At 38.4% G+C, this 16,831-nt stretch overlaps 1 protein-coding gene across 1 annotated transcript in view; it reads right to left on the reverse strand.

Moving 5' to 3' along the window:
- Positions 1-461: 461 nt before the first annotated feature.
- HIBADH (3-hydroxyisobutyrate dehydrogenase) overlaps positions 462-16,831 on the reverse strand; it is an 85,740-nt gene continuing 69,370 nt past the window's right edge. Inside the window, exons 6-8 of the mRNA XM_063153590.1 lie at positions 16,340-16,416; positions 9,240-9,396; positions 462-1,448 (exon numbers count right to left, since the gene is read on the reverse strand). Of these exons, the coding sequence (XP_063009660.1) occupies positions 1,290-1,448; positions 9,240-9,396; positions 16,340-16,416 (393 nt within the window). The 3' untranslated portion in view covers positions 462-1,289. The remainder of the gene's footprint in view (positions 1,449-9,239; positions 9,397-16,339; positions 16,417-16,831) is intronic.

Consider the following 16,831-nt stretch of genomic DNA (forward strand, 5'->3'; position numbering starts at 1 on the left):
ACTAATTTGTTGGAAGAGAGTGTCCAAGTTGTCTGATTATTGACAGAATTGAGCTAATTCAAGCACACAATTTTGATAACCTAATGTGCATCTATAAAAGGATCCATCACACAACCAAAACGGGAATGTAGATGCATAATTGACCATTAAGCATAGAGTTTGAATGTGAGCAGTTCTAGTACAATCAGCATGAGTATTTATAAAGCCAAATATGTACCTGTACTTTGGCAAGACCAATGGGAAATGAATGGTTAGGGTAATATGTATGCAAATACATTTGCATATATTATATATTTGTCTGCATTTCACAACAAGAGCTTTTGAAAGGCTTAGGTTTGCAAGATGATCTGATAATCTGTAGAAAACCCAGCAAATTAGAAAATAAGACCACTTAGAGTAAGTTTTGGTTAATACTGCATGTACAAGACTCAAACAAAAAGCAAATAATTGTGCAGCAAGCATTTACCAGTATAGATTTTATTTCTTTTCAAAATAATGGGGTTTGTTAAGATTTAAAATACTTTAGTAATTACCTAAAACAAATGTACACTTTGTTAGAACTTCTGGTAAGTGCTGATCTTGAGTTCTGAAAATGTGTGACAGAATACAAGAAAATATAAAACTGGGTTAGCAAAATACAGTAACGGAGCTTTACAAGAGAGACACACATTCTATATTATTTGACTTAAGTCTATCAGGTAAACATGGTGTAACAGCTTTCCACTTAAAACACGTGCCTATAAACTTAATCTGCAATCTAAATCCCAGGAAAAATTAACTTCTGATCAACTCAAGGCTACGAGGTCTAAAACAAAAAAAAATCCATCTCAAGATGTGTTTTGTCATTGAACATATATTCCCTTTTTCCATAAGGTATTAATTTTAAATTTTAATAGATCACTATATATGATAAAATTGCAATAAAACATTCTCTTATTTTTCATGATTCAACTAAATCTGTAGCCATAACGTAAGTTATTTTATATGAGAACAATTAAGTGTTTCATAAAAAAAATATTTATTTATTGCATCTAGTGAAAAAAACTTTGATGGTTCTTAAAAAAAAAAAAAAAAGGACTTGCTGTGGGCTAATTGCCAAACAATCCCCCTTCCCTGCAGCTTGCCTTTTCAAGAATTTTAAAGAAACTCTGGAGTTCTTTGTGGTCTGGACAGCCAAAGATGATTAATCTGTATGGAAGCAGGATGCTTGATTAAATCCACAAACTTCCAAATGAGCTATAAGGATAAAAAAATGTGGTTTGTTATTGTGTCCATTTCCAAAGGACAGCTCACAAGCTTTCCTCCTCACGTAAAAACTGGAACACAGCTGAGAAGTCTTTCATGGCATAGCCTTTGGCACACATCATCCTGTAGATCTGATGTGCCTGGGAGCCCAAAGGAACTGGTGTCTTCGTGTTGGTGGCAGAAATCTGGGCCAAGCCAAGATCCTGTGGGGGGCAAGAAGAGGGAGGAAGAGGGCAGAGAGGAAGAATGGAGGGAAAGAAAAAGAGAAAAAGTCAGGGGAGAAACAACAAGGACATAAACAGCCATGTACATATCATAGGTTATTTGGCTTCCACTGTAACAAGAACTCTACTGCCAGCAAGTACAATACTCCGGCCTTAAGATATCAGACCTGGAGGAATCAGGTCTTTTCTAGTTTTTATTTTTTAAAACAGTAATTCAATGTTGTTCAACATAAAAACCTCAAACTACCAGTCAGGCACAGGAGGAGAACAGGAGGAATTTTAAGATTCTAGATCTTTATATAACCTGGTAGCAAGACTCAGAATCTTCTTCCCCAGAGAGTATGTCATCTCAAGTAAGAAAATCTCCCTGGCTATTCACTGAAGCATTTCACATAGATTCTAAGAGTATAATTCAGTTCTTTTGGCAAGAGGAATTTTTTTATTACTATAAACAGGTTACGAATCAGGCAGAAGAAATTTCAAGAACAAGAAAATGGAAGGCACTTAGCAAATATACATTTACTATAATTTAAATGGTTAATACCAAAATGAGACTCATAGGTCACTTAGTGAATATAACTGGTTTGTTGCCTAATTGGAAGGATGTATTATAGAATTGCTTAGGGGGCAGTCCTGGGTCTGCTGTAACTCAAAATTCTTCTTGAATGACTTTTTCTTTAATGATTTTCTTTAATAGAGGCACATAGAGAAGAGTTTCATTGTGTTTTTAAATACTGTATTTGGGTCAACAAGAGGGAGGGAAGGTTCAAAGAGGACAAATTTGAAATGTGTCCTCCTTGGTCAACTACGGTTATAATCTGAAACAAATAGGGCAGAACCCAAAGGTGAATATCAGGTACTATGACTAATCACAGCTAGCCAGAAATAGTCAGCTGCCAGCTAGGCTGTAGCTTGAACTCTAAGCTGAATCAGACATGAAACAACCCAAAGACAGAAGCACTAACAAGGGCCTGGATATATATTAAAAATCTCTTGACTAAGTAGGTAGGAAAGTAATGCCTGCACTGAAGGCTGCCTTTAGGATCTTGTTAATGAAATCAATGTTTGGGGTCTATATTTCAAATAAGTTGCAAAAGAACCTCTCAAATATTACTAGTAAATGCCTGTATTTCCTATCCATTCAGGACTATGGTGGTTTATAGAATCTGCTGTGTGATTGATTTTCTTCCTGTTTTTCAGTGGTTTGGGTTGGAAAGGACCTTAAAGATCATCTAATTTCAAGTCCCCAGCCTTGGGAAGGGACATTTTCTACCTGACCAGGCTGCTCCAAGCTCCATCTAACCTGGCCTTGAACACTTCCAGGGATGCGGCATCCACAACTTCTCTGGGCAACCTGTGCCAGTGGCTCACCAGCCTCACAGTAAAGAATTCCTTCCTAGCATCTAATCTAAATCTACCCTTTTTCAGTTTGAAGCTATTAGCCCTTATCCTGTCACTACATTTCCAAAAGTCACACTCCATATCTCTTGTAGGCTTCCTATAATTCTTGGAAGGTGCTATAAGGTCTTCCCAGAGCCTTCTCTTCTCCAAGATGAACAACCTCAACTCTCTCAGCCTTTCTTCATAGGAGAGATGACCCAGCCCTCTGACAATCTTCACCACTCTCCTCTGCACTCAGTCAGCAGGTCCATGGCCTTCTTATGTTGGGCCCCCCAGAGCAGGACACAGCACTCCACATGGGGTCTCACTATAGCAGAGCAGAGGGCGAGAATCGCCTCCTTAGACCTGATGGCCACGTTGTTTTTGATGCATCTCATGATGTGACTGGATTTCTGGGCTACAAACACACATTGCCAGGTCACACTGAGCTTCTGGTCCACCCATACCCCCCCTCCAAGTCTTTCTCCCAAGGGCTGCTCTCAATCCATTCCTTGCCCAATCTGTATTTGTGCTTGGGATTGCCCCAACCCAAGTGCAACACCTTCCACTTGGCCTTGTTGAAATTAATGGGATTTGCAAGGGCCCACCTCTCACACTTCACAAAGTCTTTGAGTATCTCCACCTTCTCCAAATTCTGGGCAACCAAGTCCTAACTCTATATAAGTCCTGTATCTATAGAGGCTTTTCTTGCTGTTCTTGAAGTATCTGGTCATAAAATTAAATCAGGTTTAATTTTATGAAGGCTTCAGCTTTCCTAACCTGATTCCTGGCTGCTTGGAAAATTTGTCTGTATTCTTCCCAGCCTACCTGTCCTTGTTTCCAACCTCTTAAGGCTTTCTTTTTGTGACTGAATTTGTCCAGTAACTCGTTCATCAGCACAGACCTCCTGATGGTTTTGCCTGACTTCCTCCTTGTTGGGATGCATTGTTCCTGAGCCTGGAGGAGGTGATCCTGGAATATTAACCTGCTCTCTTGTGCCCCTCTTTCCTTCAGGGCCTTATCATGGTACTGTACTGTGCAGATTCTTGCAGAGGCTGAAGCTGGCTCTCCTGAAGTCCACGAGCTAGTCGTGTACCTTCCTTGCTGCCCTAAGGACCTCAAACTACACTGCTTCATGATCGCTGCAGCCAAGGCTGCTCTTGAGATTCACATTTCCCACCAGCCCCTCCTTGCTGATGTGAACAAGGTCCAACATAACAACCTCTCCTTATTGGCTCCTCTGTCTTTGGAGAAGGAGGTTCTTACCAACACATTCCAAAAACTTCCTGGATTGCTTATGCTTTGCTGCGCTGCCCCTCCAGCAGATATCAGTGTGGTTGAAGTCCCTCCTGAGGACCAAGGCTTGTGGATGTGAGATAGATCCTATTTGTCTATATTTGTCTCATTTGCTCAGTCTTCAGATCTGATAGGCTGTAGAAGGTCCCTACTATAATGTCACCTGTCCCTACTCTCCTGTTAACCCTGACCCATAAACTCTCAGTCAACTCCTCCTCTATCCCCAGGCAAAGCTCCATGCACTCCACCTGGTCACTGACATAGAGCCTGAATCCTTCCACTCCAACACCCCAGTCAGAGGAGTCATCCCTCCATGTCTCTGTGATGCCAGTAAGATCACAGCCTTGCAGGTATGCACACACAGCATTTGCACAGAGTCATTTAAACTGGCCCCTGATTAAGCCAAACTTACTGGCTGGAATGGCTGTAATTCTTTTGTGCTGTTCTTCATGTGCTCTCCTGCTGGACCTGCAATTCACCTCCAGGCTCTGGACAGCTATTGCTGTCCTGACATCAAAATGGCAGGAGTGGGATGAATGCAGGTTACCCCTCCCCAGATAACTCTAGCTTAAAGCTTTCTTCACCACAGCTCTGCAAGCCTGCAAGGAAAGATGCTCTTCCCCTACTCTGACAGATGGTTCCCATCCTTGATACAGAAGAACTGAAAGTCTGTAGTACTGCTGAGAGCACCTTTGACTTCCCAGGGATGACTTACAAGACAGGTCTTTACTTTCTGTGTGTCTGGATTTGAATTAGCACAAGGAAATTCAAGATCTTACTCTACTCTCTAAATGTCACTTCGATCTGTAAATCGGCTCTATAAAGGTCATTCTGATACAAATCAGAATTATAGTTACTTTTCCTATTACCCTCAAATGACTTCAAGCTCTAGGAAAATGGGAAAAACATACATATCAGATGTCACAGAATCCAAAATAGTTTTCATCTACATCAGGGCAGATCATTTCTTCTCTGTGAAAAAGACTGATGAGCTGACAAAGCCAGGAACATTTACTTTAACCTGCATACAGTAAGATATTTCATGATATATATAAGCCCTCTTTGTGAAATCTGTACCCATTTTATTCATTTTATTCAAGAAAGCTTAACTAATGTAATGGAATATTAGAATGGCAGAGTCATCTAATTCCAACCTAGTGAAAGTACTTGGTATTGGTAGTGGTGACTGATCTATTTCTCTCTGAAGGGACATTCACAGAAACCATTCCTGAAAATTTTGAATGGACTGTTAGCACAAATACAATTTCATAGATGTTCTGGTGTTGGCAATGGACAAGGTTAATTTTCTGCAGCAGCTGTGAGGGGGTGGAGCCTGGCACCATGTGGGCATGGCCAAGACCTCAATGTTATTTGGTACCATCTTTGCCATTGCTGGGATGTGCAAAGGAACTTTCTCGGGCTACACTGAAAAAAGGATGTTCCTTTCTGGTTGAAGAAAAGTGTGGTGGGTGGCTCTGTCCACCATTGCTTTTCATTGTCCTGGGCTTGGTGAACACTTTGCATTTAAATAATCCTCTCTTTTGTTATTAGTATGTTGCTGTTACTGTTTGTGTTCTTATATCATGGCTGCTTCCCATAAATAGTTCTTTTCTCAACCCATGATCTCTGCCTCTTGTGTCCCTGGCTAGAGGGGCAGGGGAGCAGCTCACAGGGTTTTTTTGTGGGAATACTAAACTGGGGGATAGCATTCCTAAACCAAGGCAATAAAGTAGCTCTGTTCACTTCAGTACTGAAAGTGTGACTCCAAGATGGTTGAAGCATTCAATAACATTTGAATAATCAAATGGACAAGGACTCCTGACTGAAATGCAGGAAAGTTGTTTTGCTTTTTTAAAACTCCATTCTATGAATTAGAGCTTTGAAGGAAAAAAAACACAAGAAAATGTAAGTAAAGCTTATCTTTAGCTTCAGATTATGAAGTATTTCGCACCTTTTCAGTTGAGGCTGGAGATTCCTCAAGTGAAATAGTACAAAACAGCTTGGAAAGAAATTTCCCTTTGCTGACTTATTTGGAAAAGTAAAAATGAGAGCACGGTTTATGGCTTCTCTTATACTCTTTGGAACTGACAACATCTTCCAGATGTCTCAGTGCACTGAATATTCTAACACTTTTCCTCAGCTTAGAATAGGGAAACAGATTCTCTTTCAGAATTTGCTTCCACTTTAGAATTACCTGGTTCCTTGCATTTATTTTGCAGTTGATGTAAATGAAACTGCCATTTGGAATAAAGCTCAAAGGCTGCCTTGACATGACTCAAGAGGAGTATGATATAAATCTAGCTCTTCTCAGGATCCAAAGTTGACATTTAATTAGCAACTGTGCTGTAAATGAAAGATGGAACTTCTGGCCTGCCAATGCTTTGGAAACAAACATGGAGTGGTAAACTAAACTAGATTTTTTTAAAATGCAAAATCTTTAGAGCAGGTTTCACAGTAAGTTGACTAAATTAAATGTTTCAGTATCACATTTCAAGACCAAAGAGCTTCTCAGAAGTGTCTGGCAAACTTTTCTGACCCAAACACTTAAAATAAAGTTCCTCTGGCTCTGTTTGAGAGATTCTGATGACAAAATATTTTTAAGAAAGCCTTTGACTTCTACCATCTCTGATATGTGAGCAGGAGCTTGAAGTTTAGTAACAGTGTTTAGTGACTGTTACTGAGGCACTCCTAGTTATTTTCACTGTGGAATATTTTCTCCTCAGGGTTTCACCTACCTCTTTCTCCTTTGAATACATTCTTTTTTATTTCTTAAGTGGCAAAATCGTGCTCTGCATTTCCCTTAAAAAAAAGTCCCCACCTCAAACAATTCACAAACTGCATAGTATGTCACGCATCAGGATGAAATGGATAGCAGCAAAATTCTTTCTACAAACTAAAAGGCAGTGTCTTAGAAGGGGTCACCATTGCACCAAAGAATAGCCTGAACATGATCAGCTGTCTTGGCTACTTATTCAAGAAATCTTCCATCTGTATAGAAAAACAGAGCATAGTTCAAGAGGCATGAGAGGAATTTAATGCCTTTCCTTCTTACTGAGGATTCCAGCCTAAAGAAGGCTGCAGGACTGTCAGGAGAGGCAAGTCAGAAGAGGTGAACAGCAATTACAAATCTCTCTGAGGAGCTCTCTCTTGGTTATCATTGATGCTTTATAACCAAAAGCTGGCAGTTTCAACAGGCACAAACCAGGCTGCTATTCCTTCAATTAAAGAAAGATCTTTCAGGGCATTCTTCCAGGGGAGATGAAGACCGAAAGAAAAAAACCAACCCTTTACAAAGAAACTTAAAAGGGAGGGAAGAAAATGTGTGCCCCTATATAGCATTTACACTATGAGGCTATTCTGGACAAGACTGAGATCTATCAATCATGAGAACAGAGATTGCAGCATGAAACATAGCACAACAGGCAGAACAGATTCTGAAAACAACACACAACATGGCAACAAGCTTTGAGGCAGGGCCAAGATCAGGTTGCTTATCTCTAATTGCCTGGCAAACTCCAAGTAATTACCTAATGCTTTTTATAAGTCTGTAATTTAAACAACACTTTATTGTCCCCAATGTTCAATGACATGCACACAATGTAAAAACTGCTACTTTTCAATATTTTAACACATTCTTCAAAGAAATGAAAGTTCCTGATCATTGTTCCATAAACATAAAACATAGCAGCCATTGAGGGGTTGTGAGCCATGCAGCATTAGCAAAGCTTTTTGGTGCTACCACATGCAAAACACTCTGGGCCCACTCTGAAGAGAAGTTGGATAATTTAATTGAGCAAATGCACCAATTGTCCTAAATCAACTGCAAAATGACATGAACAGTATCAATAAGAGCTCCAGCACTTTGGAGATTTGCATGGTAATATCTGAGTTCACCAGCTTTGAGAATGCTGTTTTAGTTTTAAGTGCTACATTTCCACCTACATGGAAGAGCTGAAAATGGACAGAATGCCTAACTGGTTGGGAGCACTCAATAAAATGGTATGCATAAAACCTATCCTGTATGAACCCAAATGCCTCCCTCAGGACAGTATCTCCATGAAATGGATATTCAGTGCAGATTTATTTCATGCACTTAGATGAGACATCTCTTCCAGAGCTGATTTTATAATTTACCTTAGGCAATCATTGTTCTCAGTGAAGAAGCAGTTCAAGAGTCACAGTTCTGTATCTCCTTCTTCCAGCTGTGTGTCCTATCAGTGGGATGCAGAGCTCTGACCTCCTTGCTCTTTGGCCTCTAAAAGCTTTGCTTTCCTGACCACAGAGTGACTCAGGACAGTGCTTTTCTTGGAAAAGCCAAGAGCATGGCAGTAAGTGCATTCTCCTGGGATAGGATACCAGTAGGTCTTCAAATTCCTACTGTTGAGAAGGACCTAAACCCCAGATCTCCCCCTTTGTGGACAAGCAATTTAGATTACTATGTAATTACTCATGAGAAGCCCTTCTTCTGTCACCAGCTAAGACAATTCAGGAGAGCTCACAGAATGGTGCAGAAACCTGCAGGAGATCAGTCTGTGGTGGCGTGGGTTGCTTTCTGCATTCCAGATGGCCTTAGGCAGAAGGACATGCACACAAGCAATTGGCTCTGCAAGGAAGGGCTTGCTAGAGATGCCCAGGAGCACAGTTAAAGGTATCTGGAAGAGAGTGGACCCAAAATCTGAGATGCTTATGCTACTATCAGCACCTAATTAAGTCACTTGGATTTCCAGTGCTCTCTCTTGAATTCTCTCTTGAACTTAGGCTCCTAAATTCTAGAGCAGTCATGCAAGAGGCACCTAAATGGCTTGCTCACTATATTCACGGGTCCATTGGGACTCCTTTATTAAGGCAGAACTCAGAAAGATCATGCAGATAATCTCACTGAGTGGCTCAGCAGTAATAGTGGCTAGAAAAAAGCTGGAGACTAAGGAAAAGCCCTGTAAATAACTCATTAATTCAGAGCTACAGGAAGAGCTCAGTTCCCCTCTATTCACGCCTATATATTATCCTGTTATCACAAATTTTCACTGAGAAGACCGTTTGCTAGAAGCCCAGAAAGAAGCAATTGCACATACTTGGCATGCAAGTGTTATGTACCTTAGCCATGAGTGTTGTTCCAAAGCCACCTTGATAATTGTTGGCCGAGGGTACTCCTTCCATCACTCCAGGAACAGGGTTGTATGTATCGCTTGACCAACAGCGACCTGAGCTCATATTTAGGATTTTGGCCAGCAGCTTTGGGTCAAGGCCTAATCTGTCAAAGGTCAAAGAAGAGAAGTGTTAATGTCAAAAGCACAAGACATGGGTGACTTGTTTTATATCTTAGGACCCTACTATCATTCCTCTCCCTTTATTATAAGTCATGAAAAATGACAGAGTATTGATATTGGGGGCAGGGATGCCATATCTTAAATTAAAGAGCATCAATCCGCCATTTAAGCAGTAGGTTTTCAAAGCTCTTTTCCTTTTGCACTAAGAAAATCCTCTTCAGCTAGCAATTTTGAAAGTGCAAGCAAATTAAAGGTCCTTTGAGAACAATAGTTACCTTGTATTTCAATTACTGACAGGCATTCCCTGTTCTGCTACCTACTAGGTCACATACTTGTTCTTCATATAAAAATATTCTCTGAATGAAGCCAAAAATTCACAAGCAAGTGTGGCAACATGAAAATGGTTGGGCAATGCGTTTATATGTGAACACTAGTGCATTTCTGAAGTAAACACGATACTGCAATTGATTCTGCTCTAATAATGTGAATAAAAATGCTGCACTTAACAAAAAAACTTTACCGCCACATACAGCTGTGCATTCTTGTCTTTGCTATTATTAAATCTTCATTATATGCTCCTGCTTATGAGGCAAGTCTGCATTTCACTGTGACACATGTTACCTATTCGCAAACATATATTATAGTTCTGGGTCAGCTGCTGATAAGGTTACTGATCCCGATAAAACAAAGCTTGTCCAAGTAGAAACGTCATTTGTTCTACCATGGAGAGGATGGCACAAACTGCTGCTCAGTGCAGACCCTGAAAATTCTTCAATATTTTACAAAATTAACCCTCTTATGGATTCCCGTTTATGCTGATAATAAGTTGCAAGTGTAATTTTACATCAATTGCATTAATACCAAGGACAAGCAGCAGCCATTTATCAGGCACTGTACAAATGTTCAGCTACACACAGGACAAAAGAGAAAGCAAGGGAACTATCTCCAGTGACAATTCAAGATGAGAGAAGGACATTTTAAAAGGGATATATCACAACCTTCCACAAAGTTTATTTAAATAAATTTCAATGTTTTTTATGTTAGCTCTCACATCACAGACTTTTGCAGATTCCCCACAGACTAACAGTGCTTCCAGACACAGTAGCGCTCAAAGTTTTAATTTGTAGAAGAGAAAAGCTCATTACCAGTGGAACAGTTGCTAAAATGCATGTCCATCTATTCCAGTAGTCATTCTGGATTTGAAAAACTACATTTAACATAGTAAACCCTACAGCATGGCTCCTACTCCTATAGTGGCACTGTGTCCTGCAAGTCTGCCTTCCTAATGCTAAGCTAGATAATTTTCTGTATTTCAGACAGCTTTTTACCAGTACTGCTGTGCACTTTTATTTATGATTTGCTACAGCAGCCCCTGGAATTCAATGGAAAGTCTCCACTGGCCTAAAAGGGATCAAGCTTTATGCTCTTCCCCATTTTTTTTCCAACCCTCTCTTTCAACTGAATGCTTGCCATGATAATTTATTTAAAAATACAAACTGTGTTTTCCAGCACTAATATGTTTTCACAGTATTTTATTGTGCATAGTGCATCAAAGTCCTCACCATAAAAGCCTTCATCAAGAGCCACTCCAAATAATGGCTTTAATTGTTTTAATCAAAAAAACCCACACTGGGAGCATGCAAAGCCTGAGCTTTCAAATACACAGAGGTTGCTTTTTTGCCCTTCAAACAAATCTCTTGACTTGTCTGTTTCTTTATCATTGTTACACCCAGATCAGTATTTTTACCAATGTAGTGCCTGCTTGTGCTATATCCAACTGCATGGAGAGGCCTGCAATTACAGCTGTGAGGATACTGCAAGACAGACAGCTTATTATTTCAAAACACATATAACCCTCCCAAAGAATGCTCTTTTTACAGTGTTCCAACTACCTCTCTGTGAAAGTATACTTTAAAAGATATGCATGCATTATACAGATATGTAAAATACTGTCTTGCACTAGATCTGACATATTTTTGCTCTGGGAAAAGAAAAAGGAAGATAGTGTCAGTTTGTATCCCTGCTTCTTCAAAATTCATAGCTCTTAAACACCATGCAGCTTCTCTTCAGGAGACCTGAATCTATTTTTTTTTCTCCTTTGCAGCAAGTGTATCATTAATAAGAGCAAGTTAGAAGTGCTTTGCATTTCATCTTTCTGAAGATTCATCCACTGGTGCATATATAACTGACAGTTAAAATTAGACATATATTAAAATCAGTTACTGAAGAAGTCCTCTGTCTTCCACTGTGCCCAAAGCTTGTAATGGTCTGAAACCAGCCAGAATATACAGTAATTGTCATTCAGCAAGAGTCTATCCTCGGAAGTCATGCTTCAGTGGAGAAGACTGAGTTTCCATTTGAAATCAACAAATTAATCCAAGACAGGTATCTGAAAGGGCAAGTTTAATAGGAAGCAGCTACTGGGCTCTCAACCATGATAAAATGTTATTGCTGTTTCCCTGTAAATTGGCTGGGAACATACGATACTCTCTGCATAAGAGCTCCACTGCTGTTCAGGAGATATACTGCTCAAGCTATCAAAATGATGACAGTCTGCCAGTCCCCATAACAACTTGCCATTGGACATGGCAAGAGCTTGTGCATGTGTGTGTGAATTTACAATTACCAAAATGTTCTTCTCCCTTATAAGCAGAAAGGAAGCCCATGTATTAACTCTACTTATAATAGAACAAAAACAATTTCTCCCTCAAATCAATGCTTCTTCAATAACATTCCTAATGAAGTGAACAGCAAAAACTAAGCAATAGATGCACACACTAAAAAAAAAAGATCAAAATAGGATCCCTTCATGCCACAGCTCAAAACTCAAGTTTTGCTGAGCTCTAATAAAGCTTCAGCCTGAATTTTTCATATACTCCTCCAAAAGCTCAGTCTGAAGGGATACAGAAATTAAAATAGTGTCTCACAAGAAAGATCCATCTTGTCTCATTTTAAGGTGTAACAACTGAGTAGCTGAACTCGAGAGTTTCCCATCTCAAGGTGCCTTGGGTAAACACTGTATAAAGGTGCAAATATTCAAGAAGAACCTTGCAACCTGTCTACCACAGTTAAAAATTACTTTGCCATTGGTATTTTAAACAAGGTACGTGCTCTCCAATGCCATTACTAACCTTCATGAGACTTAGCTATAGTCCCATGCCAAAGACAGCAGAACCACACCTTGGAGTTCTTTTTCAAGGTACTCTTCCTAAATTTTGCAGTGGGGATGTGTCCAGGGCTAATTATTCCTCAGCCTGTTGGACATGCTCCTTTCTACTCTGTCAACTCTCATTTCTGCTCATGTCTTACATCCATAGCTCAGGGGTGCTCACAGAAACCAGACCTAGAGACTGAGACTACATTTAAACTTAGCATGAGAATAAAAATTCTTTTACTGTCTTTTCACTCTATTTATCTAAAAAAACCAGGTGGGCACAAATCCATGGAGTAAAATTGCTTAGGAAGGAGCTGTATTTGCAGCTTTTGGTATAAATTGGGTGGCACTGCAGTCCCTCCTCATAGAGATGATTTTCTCTGCTATTGGAAGTACAAATTCATTGTGCAGAGAGGTTATTGCCATAGAGCCCTTACTGCTCTCCTGGTCCCTTTCATCCCAACCATATTAAGCAACCTTGTCCTGTCTTGTGTCACCACATAAGCCCTTCCTTGAGTCTTTGCAGGCAGTTTCTGATGGGACCACAAACTGTCTGTCAGGCAGCAACTTCCATCTGACCTAAACACAAACCAGCTATCAGCAATATTTCATTTCTGAGTTTTATTTTGCTAGTATTAGAAATTGTTTTACTGGAGCTCGGGGCTCAGCAGAACAAAGTTACTGGCACTGAGATGATCAGCAAAATGAAAAAGAAAAATGTTTTCTGACTGTGGACAGTATCACTTCACGTTTGCACTTCTGATTTGTGCCATTTACATGTACTTTGTGTGTCAGTTTGACACAGCAAGTCAGTATTTTGCAATATGCACACTACTTGTAAAACTGCACAGCAAAATGTGCTCAAGATTTTTATACTGACAAGTTGCATTAACATGCTACAAAGAAAAGAAAATATAAATGACAATGTGAATTCGTTTCCGCAACGTTTGCCACACCTTTTAACTTCTACTGGTAACATTCATAAATCATCAGGAAAGTAATGGAAAAACTGAACATAACATGCATTTCATTTCAGAACTATGGATAGGAATATTTTTAAAAAGTATTTATGCAATTTAATCCAAATAACTTCGAGAGAAAATGGATATCTTTATTAGCAAATAAAGATGATGTTCGAGTAAAGTAAGTGAAATATAAATGCAAAAGCACATGGCAATATGGCCTATTTTTCTGGGAGTTTATTGTGGAGTTTTTGTTCGTAAATGTCAGTTTTCTTTCTTCCTCATCATATTTTATTTGCTACTTATGCTGAAGTTTGGAAAAATTCTCTAATTTCAAATAGAAAAGAAATAAAACAATAATTTAAAAATATGAAATTACTAAACCAGTGACTCTAACTACTTCAGAAAATGAAAATTTAGACTGCATGGTTTATGAAAACATTAGAGAAGAAGTGATATTAATAGAATTAATATCACACATCTTTGAAGACTTAAGTTTAGAGTATATATTAGAATTCATGGAAGGTGTTGTAATATGAACTTGTAGCTACATCTAATTCTGACAGGAGTATTTTGAATAATTAATTATTCAAAGTCCCTAGAACTCAATGTAAATGATGCAGCAGATATACACAATGCATGACATAAAGACATTTTATATTCTATATGAAAGTTGAGAACACATCTAAGTTCCAAAATTCCTATTCTAAATTTTTAAATTTTCAGTATCCTTTACCGTTATTAAGTCAAAGTCAAAGACTTTCTTCACCAAATATGCATCAATCTAATAAACCAGGTTCAGCTTCCTACTCTCTTCAGAGCAGGCAGCCACACTATCCTTTGAGCTACAGAGTAGAAAAAACTTCCTAAAATTATTAATATAGCAAAACTTCTAATAATTAGAATGACAACTGTAAACTTCTACATTAGAAATTTTTACACACTCCAAGTGGATAGCACTTATTCTAGTTATAAGCAGAAGTTATCTTCTCAAATTCTAAATCACACTAAATAAAATAAATGCAAGGATTCTAAATTACTTCTTAAGGTTTTAAATAACCACCTCTGTCATAAACTTCATGCAGTTTTTGACTAAATGAGATTCTGCCCTTTCTATACTTTGTTTAAAATTAGCAGGTTTTTTCTACAATAAATATAGTTCCTCTTGATAACCTTAATTGTAAGGCAGGGAGGCTTACAGATTGTTACTTTTACATTGGACTTTTGCTCACAAATGATGAATACAGATTCAGCCAACATTTAAACTGGAAAAGGAAAAAATTCTAAATACCTTTAAGCTACAATGACTGCAGACATCAACTTACTCTTCATAGGGCTTACAAGCCCCAGAATACCCCTCTTCCAAACCTCTTGATTTTATTTTAGTCATTCCTACAAATGTAGATAAAACTGTAACAAAAAATTAGTTGCATGTGCCTTATTAAGCAAATCATGACTTAAAGCAGAACCCAATGCAAGCTTTCTGGATAACACTGGATTTAAAAAGTTGTAAACAATGCTACTGGTTTTATTATGGCTTGGTGCAGACATGCTTCAGTATATTACAGACTCTCAATTTTAAAATGTAAATGGTACAGGATATTGATAAACCAATTAGCACTGATGCAAAGCAAATTCCTCTTTTATCTCAATTACAACATGACAACTTAATAGGTCAAGACAGTCTAACATCTGAGACAAGGGCAATTCAATAAAACAACTGCATCTTGATATGGTAATTAAGAGGAAATGTGAATCCATTACATTGTCCTGTGTATGTGTGCATATGTAGGTGGTGTTTTTTTAAATTTATTTAAGCATTTGATGCCCTCTTGCTGTTTTTATAGCGTATCAAATCCACATGAACACACTTGAGCCTAGCTGATAAGTACCTACAGTATCTGTAGTTTTAGCAGGCAAATTTTAAGGATGCAACTGTGCAGATAAATAATTCATGAAAAGCCCCTGAAAGATACACAATTGCAAGATAATCTCTTCAAACACAGGACTTCTCTGTCTATAAATTTGCAAATTATTTTGATTTGGTGACAAGAATTTATTAAGGTTCAAATACCTTGATCCTGAACGTGTACTTGCATGCACTCAATTGGAAAATAAAACAAAATGACAAAGACCCCAGCAGAATAAATACATCACAATTAAAAAATAAAAATAATTTTGCTCAAATATGATGTCACTTAAAAGTTAGATGTAGCACATCCTAGAAAAGAAATGGTAGCCAGCACTGGCAAGAGCGTAGTAGGAGTATACTGCAGCTTTCTGACAAACTAGGAGTTTTGGCAATTAGGACAAAGTGCTCTCATAAAGTCAAAGAAAGGTAGATGTTCTGTTTTATGCTTTCATCTTAGTTTGATATACACACTGTAGTAGAAGTTTCACTTTATAATTTAAGAAATAAAGCCAATGAGAGCCATATGTGAGTATAATATTCTGAATAGATTGTACATCAGTTTAGAATACAAACAAAAACTTACCTCTATATCAGCTCTGGATGTTTATCATGAAAGACAAACATTATTGCAGGCTGCACTACATCAGAACAAATAAATAACTTCAGATGTAGAATGTAACAACCTATGCAGACGATACAAAAGAATATTCCCATGATGAAAACGCCTCCTTTAGTTAAATAATCCCTTCAGCCTGTTCATGGCTTTGTAAGACAATTCTGGCACAAGTTTACCTATTTCTTTTAATCATTGGCTCAGCAGAAGTCAACCATAATACATAAAAACTGTAATGGAAAAAATGTTTTTGAGGTGTTCAATCCACCACAAAAATCAAACCAACCTGATTCCAAGATTCATAGCCTCAGCAGTTCCAATCATACTGATGGCCAAGAGCATGTTGTTGCAGATCTTTGCAGCCTGAAAATATGCGAAACCATCAATTATTTTATGCATTTTCACAGAACTAACATACAGGAATCCACTAGGCCCAGTACAATAAGATCAAGTATGTTCTGGCAGCTTTCTTCTAGAGTAAACACAGATCTGTGACAGCACAAAGTTAATGAAAGTTGCTCCATGGCTCCTTTACAGATTAAAAAATACCTTTTTTCTTAGTACTGTTCAGTTAGCATACATGCCATGTAGGAGCTCTTTGTTCTTCAGAACATCCAGTAAATCTAAATTCAGATGAAACAAAATCAAAATGTCTTTTCCCTAAGAAGTATCATCTCAACAAGCCAGGGTGGAGAAATGTCAGTCAGATTTTTATACTAAGTTACACAACATACTGGACAAAAGTTCTATGACATTATTTAGAAACACAAGGTTAGAG

Source organism: Melospiza melodia, chromosome 1 (genome assembly GCF_035770615.1).
Source record: "Melospiza melodia melodia isolate bMelMel2 chromosome 1, bMelMel2.pri, whole genome shotgun sequence".
Lineage (NCBI taxonomy): Eukaryota > Metazoa > Chordata > Aves > Passeriformes > Passerellidae > Melospiza > Melospiza melodia.